This window comes from Lampetra fluviatilis, chromosome 61 (assembly GCF_964198595.1).
Source record: "Lampetra fluviatilis chromosome 61, kcLamFluv1.1, whole genome shotgun sequence".
NCBI classification, from domain to species: Eukaryota; Metazoa; Chordata; class Hyperoartia; order Petromyzontiformes; family Petromyzontidae; genus Lampetra; species Lampetra fluviatilis.
In genome coordinates this window covers 6,692,285-6,704,398 of record NC_136335.1, presented here as the reverse complement: position 1 = coordinate 6,704,398, position 12,114 = coordinate 6,692,285, and the positions used below count along the sequence as shown (strand labels likewise).

The following is a 12,114-nucleotide window of genomic DNA, read 5'->3' as shown; positions in this document are numbered from 1 at the left end:
TCGGACATGGCGCTAGCCAACCCTCATCATGTGTCGTGCCAGCCTCAATAGGTGCTCCCAAACAGCACTTGTCCCATCGGTCTGTTCAAGGCTAGACGGGGGGAGCGGTGGCGCAGCGGTTCGCGCACTGCCACTATAAACCCAACGGCTCTCACCGCGGCTACGAACATCAACGGGCAGCGATGGGCCCTGTCCCCTTCGCCAACGCCGCTCCGATCAGCGTGGCGAGGTCTTGGTTAAACCAATCCAAGGCCATAATTATAATATATATTAGGGGGGACGCACCCCCCCCCCCCAATATTCAAATATGTTCCCCCAATACATTGCTATAAAATAGAATTCTGTTAATATGATTGTGGTTATGGTTGTACTTGATTCGTCCCTAATCTCTGCCATTACAAATATTTTAGGCAGGAAATGGCAGGAAATTAGTTTGCAAATTTAGATTTTTTTTTTCTGGGGGGACAGACCCCAACACCTCCTGGAAGATATGGTCCCCCCCCCCATGTTGACACCATGGCTACGACCTTGAACCCATCCCACATTTATAAAAACTCGCATTCACATCGTTTAGATAATTTGGCTGCTGTAAATGTCCAAACGATGGGCCCACTTTGTTGGGCGGCTATCATTGGTGGCCAGGCCGCTACCTCAGCGGGCTTTGCCTGGTAGGATTGTGGATGGTTTAGGGGCCGTCCAATTATGATGTCACGCGATTTTGGACGATTTTTGACCCCCCCCCCTCGTCACATGGCGTCACAAAAAGTCAGACCCCCCCTCAAATATGACGTCACAAAGCTCTGCCCCCCCCCCCCCCCCCAAAATATAAAACATGCTTCAAATCGCTTTAAACTATTGTCGTTGTAGTGCGTATTTAATGTGGCGCTGCACTCTGATGTTGTAAGAGAAAACATGTATTATTTAATTAAGTAGAACGTGGTGTCTATATTTTAAGTTGCGCATTTTCACGTGACGTCACATTTCTCACCCCCCCCCCCTCGTCACACATCGTCACAAATGTCTGACCCCCCCCCCTCTAGGTGCGTGACGTCATTTATGAACGGCCCCTTAGTGTTGCGTGTGTTTGTGTTTGGGTGATGTGTTTACCATTCTGGTACAATGCACTATCGTGTTCGTGTGACTGTTGTCGTTGTGACGTTCTTACCCCGTGCTCCTACTGGACATCTGTGAACAAAACACAGAGCTTTCTAGCTCATCGGATTCCTCCTGCGGTATGAATACAGACTCCGATTCTAATTCCCCCCCCCCCCACGTTCGTCCACATCACGCGCGTCTCAGAGAGAATCCGCCCCCTGCGTTCGAGCGGCACAGACAAATACAGACTCCGATGATGAATTTCCAACATCGGTGTTGGCAGCGAGGATGCTGTGTTCTCACTGGAAGCAACCCCCCCCCCCCACTATGGGGTATCACGAGTAGACACGGGGGGGTGGGGAGGTGCAGATGGGACACGCCGGAAGGGAGCAATGCCTCGTGCTGCGTCCATCGCAGCCTTCCCTGCAGGGGTTGTGGCTCATCAGAGGTCAGAGGCGCTGAACCAGCAAGGCAGAAAGGCTGATTCGAAATGCCAGGCTCCAGGCGCTGTCGTGTGGTTAGGCCGTCCCGTGCCGTGAGTTGGTGGTCTCAGACCGGTCACCAGTGACTCACGCAGAGACCCATGGGCTCACACAGAGACCTATAGACTCACACAGAGACCCATAGACTCACACAAAGACACATAGACTCACGCAGAGACCCATGGGCTCACACAGAGACACATAGACTCACATAGAGACCCATAGACTCACACAGAGACACATAGACTCACACAGAGACCCATAGACTCATATTTAGACCCATAGACTCACACAGAGACTCATAGACTCACACAGAGACCCATAGACTCACACAGAGACTCATAGACTCACACAGAGACCCACAGACTCACACAGAGATCCATAGACTCATATTTAGACCCTCCTCCCTCCCATTCTTCTATCTGGGTCACAGCCCTCCCAAACGCCCCTTGTGTGTGTTCAATGTCTGGTGCATCGTTGAACTTGTGTGTGTGTATATATCTATGCATATATATGTCTCAGTGGTATTCACACAAAAAAACAAATCGGCAATTCCATGCAGACATCACAGATACCAGAACAGTAGTGACAACTCTGGCCAAAGGAGCAATTATTGCATTCGTGGTTGGCGGTGGTAATTGTTCAGTGCTCAACATGGACTTGGCATGGAAACTAAACGAGTTTTAGGTTATTTTACCAGGTGAGGCCCCACGTAGGCCTTCGCTGCCAATATTATTAATAATACAGTTTTTAGGTTAGATCGCGTTATTTATAAATGTGTCGTAACCCTCCACCACCTGACACGGCCAATCAGCAAAAAAGTGTCACGTTGACAAAAGACAAAATAGTTCACTACTTTAGCCCACCGGTGTGTTGAAGAGTGAATCCGCAGCATTTACAGTTTTTTTTAGTACTCTGACGTTTCGCTGGTAATAACATCCAGCAGTGAACTAAAGTAGTGAACTATTTTGCCGTGTCGGGTGGGTGGAGGGTTACAACACATGTAGAAATAACGCGATCTAACCCATGAACAGGTGAGGCCCGCTGATCAATGTAGCTCTTTTCCAGAAGCGATTTGGCTATCGCAAATTATAGCCCGACGAGAAGTGGCTTATCGTCATGTCTAGCAGCCAAATAGTCTCAACGCGGGGATGTTGATTCCAAATGTGGAGGGAAAATCTGAACCAGAATGTTTGTTTCTACAGCAGGAGGAATCCGATGAGCTGTGAAGCTCTTTTTACAAAGATGTCCAGTAGGGGCACGGGGTAAGAACGTCACAACAACAAACAACACAACAAACACGACGGGAGTCGCAAACATCTCGATTTGAAGCTTCCGTGACTGCAGGAATCCATGCGTTTTCGTTCTTTCGATAGTCACGTAGAAGGGAAATAATAAAATAATAAAAAGAAAACAATACAATTCTCACGACGTTTCTATTGCAACACGGGCAATCATCTTTTTTCAAATGTTCTTGCCGTGGTTTTCACACCTGATGATGATTGCTTGTGTTGCGATCGAAACGTCGTGAGAATTTTATTGTTTTATTTTTATTATTTTATTATTTTCCTTCCAAGTGAACCAAGAATATAAATCACCGAGACACAAACAAACACAACACTAAACCATCCACATCCTACCAGGCAAAGCCCACTGAGGTATTAACTGATGTCTCACAAGCGACATCGCCACCACGAACCGATAGCTCAACAAAGTGGCACCATCATTCGGACATTTCTGGCAGCAGCCAAAAGTCGTGGAAATCGTCCAAACGCGGTGATGTTGATCCTCGGTGTGGAGGGGAAATCGGGCATAGTCACGAAATGTCACCATTTTATATATATATATAAAAAAAATTAGGGCCCAACATTAGTTACGAAAAAAAAACCCGATTAATTGTATTTTCTTGAAGTAAATATCACCCCATCTTAAAATTGACATGCAAATTTCATCTCTAGCCCCGCCCACTGACCCTTGGGCTACACCCATCTCAAATCTTGTAAACTCCCTGCCTTAGCAGCGCTCCCCACAGATAGTCTTGCCTGCCTCAGCAGCTCTCCCGCTATATGTTTCACCTAATGCCGATTGCTTGTGGTGCGATCGAAACGTCGGGATATTGTACGTTATTTATATTTATTAATTTTGTTATTTTTCTATCCACGTGGCTTTACCGAAAGACCCAAAGAATAAGTAAATGTCAGTAACGTGTCCATTTTCTGAGTCTCTAAGCGGCCGTCCATAAATGACGTCACGCGATTTTGGACGATTTTTGCCCCCCCCCTCGTCACGCGTCGTCACAAAAAGTCAGACCCCCCCCCACACAAATATGACGTCACAAAGCTCTGACCCCCCCCCCCCCCGACCTTATTTCCATTTTGAAAATAAAACATGCTTCAAATCGCTTTAAACTATTGTCATTGTAGTGCGTATTTAATGTGGCGCTGCACTCTGATGTTGTAGGAGTGTTTATTTATTTAAAGTTGCGCATTTTGATGTGACGTCACATTTATCCCCACCTCCCCTCGTCCCACATCGTCACAAAAAATCTGCCCCCCCCCCCTAGGTGCGTGACGTCATTTATGGACGGCCCCTAATCTGGCACCAGTGCCAGAGTTGGGCGTGCAGGGTGTGGGGGAAGGTGTGTGGGGGGGGCCGAGGTGGTGGTGGCTGGGTGGGTGGGGGGCGACTACTCCCATCGTCCCCGCTATGTATGGGACTTCTTTCGCACCGTACGTAGGGCAACTGTGCCCTGTAGACAGACGAGCGGGCGGAGTGTGCCGTGGCGTGTCTGCTGAGCTTGCTGTAGGTCCCAGGGTCTCATTGCCTTCCGGCGCGCGTGTTTAGTGCCCCCAACAGCCACCATCCATCAGTCTGGGTGTTCTCATCTTATTTTAAAATAATTTACAAAGAGCCTCGGACAAGGCGCTTCGGATGAGGCCCATTTGTAAGTTCGTACGCGGGATTAACCATCATACGACGGGTGGACGTGACGATGGAGATGACGTGAATGATGACGAATTGATTCAACGAATGAATGGATTGGGGAGTTAATGAGTGGGAGCAAAACGTGAGTTTTGAGATTGCAAAGATTATAATCCGTTACGATCTTGGAATTTTACGTAAGATCAAAAGCGTGTTTGTTTTTTGTATGCGAGACACAATAATGACATTGTAACGGTTTTGACGAGAATCGGTGTTTACGAAGATAATTCTGAATATCTGGTCAGTAGTTGGCAAAGCAAGCGAAGACGAATATACAGCTCCCCTCCCCTCCCTCGGTAGAGCCTGAACAAGTGCTGCTCGCGAGCGTCGATTAAGGGCTGGGCCCGGCCGCCTTTGTCTCCCCAAGCGCGCGTTCTTGACACGCACACACAAAACTAAACACTATACTGTATGCAGAGTAAAATAATTAATATGCAGGACTTTAATAGAAATGTAATTATACTATGGTTAGGCGTCATAAGGCATAATAACAGTGAAATGTTAATATTGACCGTGCTGCATTATCGATTTATGTGTAAATCCAATGCATTATGCCACATTATGTACGTATATAGAGGGTGTGTCTTAAACACAATGTGCCTTAATATATCATTACAATGTGTGCGCTTGGTACATTCATTTACCTAACAAATGTATATGCATCGTAACTATATTATTCATTGGATATGTCCAAATGTAACATAACAGCTGATACATATTTTACAATCCTCTATTTCTCGATGAGTTTAGATGTAGCCTGTACTGTATGTACAAATGCATACATTTTTCTCCCCTTATATTAATTCTGTTGTGTATTATGGCAAACATTATATCTCTATAGAAATAAAAGGCAAAGTTGTGATTATGTGTCTGTTCAAATTGTTTAGCGTACTTCCCGACATGCAACAAACTTGAAATTTGCCATGTGGGTAAGTAAATAATGTTTGCATGGTGTACAGTCTGGAAAGTTCCAGACTGTACACCATGCAAACATTATAAAAATACACTTTTGGGGGGGGGGGGGGGAGCTCAATAATGCATATATTTTTTTGCACGGCAAGTGAGCTGTGACGTCACATTTGTCACGTGACCCGCGCATGTGGAAGCGTCACGCATTGTAGTGTCGTGGTTAGCGCGCTGCGCTACGAACCCGGCGACCCAAGTTCGATTCCCGCTCACGGCCACCACCGGTGACGATTATTTGAACTGGTCCTGGGCCTCCCCTAAGTCGATTTAGTCTCAAACAATTAACTGGTGTGTTGTGTGAACATGGCCACTGGGGAGACAAAGGCGGCCGGGCGTGGTGAATTCAAATCCCGGGCGAAGCCGGGTAGTAAAGCTAGTTTACAATATATTAAATATTCAGTATTTCACTGATGTACGGTATGGACAGCTGTGCGAAATTTAAATATAATCATCATTATCATCAGCAGCCATGGTCAATCCACTGCTGAATGAATGCTTCCCCAAATCTATCTATGTTTTAGCATATGCTGTGAATAACAAATTAATGTTTGTTATATTCTCATGAAAAGCGGCGTAGCACGGGCATCTTCATGTCTGTAGTGTTTGAGTGATTGTGAAGTGATGTCTATGGAGTGTGCATGCTTTAATGTGTGTGTGCTTAGTGATGTCATCATCCCTATTCGAGGTTGTTGGGGTAGATCGCGTAAATAAAAACGTCGTGGTCGTGAAACCCGCCACCACCCGGCACAGGCAATTGGTTAGTAAGGTTTGTCACGTGAAGACAACGAGCCAATTCGTTGCTAGTACAGCACACCCTTGCTGATTCGCTGTGTCGGGTGGTGGCGGGATTAGCGACACATTTACATGCACACGATGTGACCTCAAAATAAACTCTGTTATGGATCACATTTATAGCGACAACCTACATGTCCAGAATTATGTAATTGATATGTATTATTGGTTCTTTCGGTAAAGTCACGTAGAAGGGAAATAATACAATTATAAAAATAAAACAATAAAATTATCACGACGTTTCTATTGCAACACAAGCAGCCGTCCTCAGGTGAAGAAACAGAGCTGTCGGAAAGACAGCGTGAAGGAACAGCTCTGTTCCTTGTGTTGTGGCCGAAACGTCGTGAGAATTGTATTTTATTATGTTTTATTTTTATTATTTTATTATTTCCCTTCTACGTGACTTTACCGAAAGAACCAAGAATATGAATCACTGCAGTCACGAAAATTTTAAATAAATAAAATGCATACGTAATTATGTATTTCGAATGTATCTCGATTATGCACGTCACCTGTACGCGATTTCGTGTATAGATGCGTTGCGTGTACGTGTGTATCGATGTGTGCATGTGTTTACGCGTGCATGCGTTTTGTGTTCATATGTAACGCAGTGTGGGGAGCGGTGGTGCAGTGGTTAGCCCTGCACCGCGCTACAAACCCAATAACGGTGGCGAATGTTTGACCTGCTACTGGGTATCCCTTAGGTCGACTCAGCCTAAAATGAGTACCTGGTGCGGTGTGTAAACATCGCCATTGAGTAGGATGTGGGGTGGGTGGCCAACACCAGCACTTGCCCCAGCAGTGTGTTGAAGGCTTTCCCGGGGATATGTGTCATTGCATTTAGACGTCCCTGTGTACGGACCCTCGTGTGTACGTATCTTTGCATGTGCTTGCTTGTATTCATCTAAGGCCGTAGCCATGGAGTTAACATTGGGGGGGACCAAATCTTCCAGGGGGTCTGGGGGTCCCAACCCAGAAAAATATCTACATTTGAAAACTCATTTGCTGCCTAAAATATTAAAACATTCACTAACACATGGGATGGACTTTTTATTATTTATGTTTTACAATAATGTCTAATAGTGTATTGTATTACATTGCTCTGTTTTTACTTTTTAACCATTTCTTGTTTCACTGTATGTAATGGCAGAGATTAGGGATTAATAAGTACAACCATAACCACAATCATATAAACATAAATCTATGCATTGATTTATATGAAGACAAGTCCAGATATTGTGGCCAAGGTTTAGCAAATTGTTGATTTTATTTACTTAGCATAGCAATTATATTTTTATAGCAATATATTGGGGGGGACATTTTGAGCATATTTGAATAAAAATTATAATTACGGCCTTGTATTAATCCCATTATGTGCCTGACACATATAAAGAAGTACGTGTCTGTAACGGTCTTCTCACTCAAACCCATGGCACCGGTCTGTCACACGACCTCCTGTAAAAGCAGCGAGCCTTCGGCACGCCGAGGGTGCACCTAGCCTGGCACAGACGCCCTGGTGACGTCACCGCCACTTACTGGCGAACTGCGCTTGTTGTTGTTATGACCACCAATAACCACTGACACGGCACAGCAACCACGCCCGGCCGCCTTTAAATACCCAGTGTCGACATTTATATTGCACCAGGAACTCGTTTCGGGCTGAGCTGAGCTAGGGGGAGGCCGCGTACAGGTTTTACAGATATTCACCACTTCACAGGTGCTCGCTAACAATAACTTGCGCCGACAACCTACAGAAAAAGAGGCTTATATGGGGGATCCTCGCCCTTGCACGTACAACAATATATTACAAGGTGGTGCTTCAAAAACATGTGAACACTTCGGAGAATTCGCAACAACACCACGAGAAATGTGCTGGAGAAGATTCCAGGCACGCGTTGACAACGATGGCGAACAAGTGGTGAGACTCGTTGACTTGTTGAAGCTATTAACGTTACATTTGTTATCATGTTGCAGTGTAGTATTAGCCGTTCTTTTTCCATTAAAAACGATAGTCCCGTGTAAGTGTTAACATTTTTTTGAAGCGCCCTGTATAGCAACACACACGTGGATCTTGATTTGAAGCTTTCGTGACTGCAGGGATCCATACTCTTTGGTTCTTTCGGTAAAGTTACGTGGGGTAGAAAAATAAAATAAATCACGACGTTTCGGGCGCAACACAAGCGAAAGAACCAAAGAGTATGACCACATGGATGTTCCACTATGTATGTTCCAATGTGCGTCGCGGGTGTTTGCACGTTTGCAGTGTCATCATCACACGCCCTGTGCAGGCGACCTCACCGAACATGCCCAGGTGTCCTTTGGTGATTGGGTTAAAGTCTCCGTAGGTCAGCAGGATGATGTGTGGAGCCATCCGCTCGCCCATCTCTGCACCCAGCAGTCACCACCACCAGCAGCAAATACCAGCACTGCAAACAGCACCAGCAGCACTGCCTACAGCAGCAATACCAGCACTGCCTACAGCAACAGCAGCAATACCAGCACTGCCTACAGCAGCAATACCAGCACTGCCTACACAGCAGCAATATCAGCACTGCCTAGCGCAGCAGCAATACCAGCAATGCCTACAGCAGCAATACCAGCACTGCCTACACAGCAGCAATACCAGCACTGCCTAGCGCAGCAGCAATACCAGCAATGCCTACAGCAGCAATACCAGCACTGCCTACACAGCAGCAATACCAGCACTGCCTACAGCAGCAGCAATATCAGCACTGTCAGCAGCAGCAGCAGCAATACCAGCACTGCCTACAGCAGCAGCAATACCAGCAATGCCTACAGCAGCAGCAATACCAGCACTGCCTACAGCAGCAGCAATATCAGCACTGTCAGCAGCAGCAGCAATACCAGCAATGCCTAGAGCAGCAACAGCAGCAACATCAGCACTAACAACAGCAGCAGCAATATCGGCAGCGGCGCTGTGGGGTCCTCTCGTCAGCTGGGTGTGACGTCTGGGCGGTGAACCGATGTGGCACGGGCCAATCCGGGCACGAGAGGAGAGAAGGGGAGAGAGGAAAGGAGAGAGGCACACAGGGAGGGGCCGTGGGGGATGTGGAGATGAGAAAGAGGGGGGTGTAGGAAATGGGACAGAGGGGAGGGGGAGAGGCAGGGTGATGCCCACTGGGTGATGAGGGAGATGAGAGCGGACAGAGACGTGGGGAGAGAGCAGAGAAGGGAGGGGAGGGGGTGCAGTGCCTTGAGGATGGAGCGAGAGGGAGGGGGGAGGGGTGGACCCATTACGTCACCTCGGATGAGATTGCGGTGAGCCAGGGATGAGAGTCGCTGGTGATGCCAGATCAGAGGGATTCACCTCTTGGTCGGGGATGCCGGCAGCGGTGTGCGTGATGGGGATGAACGATTTTTGGAGAATGTCTAATTGCGATTTTTCTGACATTGCGATTTGATTTGCGATAAAAACAATGTAAGCCAAGCTTCAGTTAAATATTCACTGTGGAATGGATTTCGATTTACAGTATTCGTGACTGCAGGGATTCATATTCTTGGTTCTTTCGGTAAAGTCAAGTAGAGGGGAAAAAAAGTATATATTTATTATTTATTTCATTTCATTATTTCCCTTCTACGTGACTTAACCGAAAGAACCAATAATGTGTAATAGATGTAAAACATGTGATGGAGCATTACCACATGATACCATCAAAATATTAACTGCTCTATATAGTATAATGCAAGGATGATAACTTACAAGATATTAATTGCTTAAAAAATGTATTTATTAAAATGTTTTAATTGAAATAGAACAATCAAACATCGAACAATTGTTAAGTTAAACAAATAAAGTTATAATTATACAAAATTAAACAATTACAATTAGTAATAGGATTTTTCAAATCGCAAAAAATCGCAGCCTTTTGCGATTGGCTAATCGCATTGTTTCAAATTGCGATTTCCATTTCAAATCGATTATTCGTTCAGCCCGAGTGCGTGGTTCAGTCCAGTTCATTTCAGTTCATTGATTAGGAATAGCCCTGTGAGCCCTGTGAGCCCTGTGAGCCATGCGGCTCTTGAATCGGGTGGTTCGCACGCCGGACTTGAAATGCACAGACGTCGCCGGCGATTCCCACCCCCTGGGCACATCGCTGGGGGGCCCATCGCTGCATCAGCAGCAGCAGCGTGAGTGGTGGGGGGGCACAGTCGCCGATCGTCTTGTCGGCAGCTCGCCTGCGGTGAGGCGAAGTGTGTTGTGGGTAAATCCCCGCACTTGGCAAGCGTGGAAGAGTAGGCCGAAGTAGCCTCTCGGGCAGTGCTTCTTCTTCTTGACCTGGGGGTGCACGCTGCACCCCCTGGGGGGGGGGGGGGGTAGCGAGACGTGGCAAGATTTTTGTTTCGAAGGTAAATCATCGAAAACGCAGATTAAGCACTGGGCACGTCAAGTGACAACTTTGTTTCATCAAACCCGATGTCTGTATGAACGTTGCGCATTTTGTTGTTTTACGATTGAGAAGAACGGGGGCGCGAGTCTGCAGTGAGGGCTCGCAGAGCCACTGCTCTGCTCTGCTCGGGAGCTCCCTCGAGTCCTGGAGGACCTTCCACCACCAGTGGGGGTGAGCGGGCCACTTGCAGGGCTGCGCCCATATGTAGTAGCAGCTACTACTACATATGTAGTAGCAGCTACTACTACATATGTAGTAGCAGCTACTACTACATATGTAGTAGCAGCTACTACTACATATGTAGTAGCAGCTACTACTACATATGTAGTAGCAGCTACTACTACATATGTAGTTACTACATATGTAGTAGCAGCTACTACTACATATGTAGTAGCAGCTACTACTACATATGTAGTAACTACATATGTAGTAGTAGCTACTACTACATAGCGTGTCTAACACGCCCCCCTCAGTGTGTGACTCTGGCTCTGACACGAGCCAGTGCCTCCCCTGCCATTGACCTCACCGCACGTCACTGATGTGTGTGTGGTGCGTGCGACGTACGTACCCGGCCGTGCTAATCGGATGGTCGGCGGTGATGGGCAACAAACGAAACTCACCAACGCAGTTCTAAATCGACACGTTCACGAGAGGCATTCAGAGTTGGGGGGGGGGGGGGTGTGCACGCACAGAAGTCACGTGATTTGCCAGAGGCTTACGCTGACTCAGCCGTAAAGAGACGCTTGTCCCCTTTGCTTTGACTGAGTGAACATGAAAGTCAAGGGGGGATCGATGGTGGGGTGGGGGAAGGGCCAGCGAGCCCTTGGCCACCATGGGGGAGGATGAGCGGGTCGCTGTGGTGGCACGGCGTGAACCCCAGCGTGCGTGTGTCTGTGTGTGTGTGTCTGTGTGTGTGTCTGTGCGTGTGTGTGTGTATGTGTGTGTCTGTGTGTATGTCTGTGTGTGTGTGCGTGTGTGTGTGTCTGTGTGTGTCTGTGTGTGTGTCTGTGCGTGTGTGTTCTGTGTGTGTGTGTGTGTCTGTGCGTGTGTGTGTGTCTGTGGGTGTGTCTCTGTGCGTGTGTGTCTGTGTGTGTGTCTGCGCGTGTGTGTGTCTGTGTGTGTCTGTGCCTGTGTGTGTGTCTGTGCGTGTGTGTCTGTGCGTGTGTGTGTGTGTCTGTGCGTGTGTCTGTCTGTGCGTATGTGTGTGTCTGTGTGTGTGTCTGTGTGTGTGTGTCTGTGTGTGTGTCTGTGCGTGTGCGCTACGAACCTGGCGACACGGGTTTGATTCCCGCTCACGGCCAACACCAGTGACGATTATCTGAACCGGTCCTGGGCCTCCCCTAGGTCGACTCAGCCTCAAATGAGTACCCGGTGCGGTGTGTAAACAT

The 12,114-nt window shown here is 47.3% G+C and overlaps 1 protein-coding gene across 1 annotated transcript in view; it reads right to left on the bottom strand.

Annotated features, from left to right (window-relative positions):
* LOC144951173 (nicotinamide/nicotinic acid mononucleotide adenylyltransferase 2-like) overlaps positions 1 to 9,436 on the bottom strand; it is a 32,063-nt gene extending 22,627 nt beyond the window's left edge. The window contains exon 1 of the mRNA XM_078881314.1: positions 8,616 to 9,436. Coding sequence (XP_078737440.1) covers positions 8,616 to 8,700 — 85 coding nt within the window. The 5' untranslated portion in view covers positions 8,701 to 9,436. The remainder of the gene's footprint in view (positions 1 to 8,615) is intronic.
* Positions 9,437 to 12,114: the final 2,678 nt, after the last annotated feature.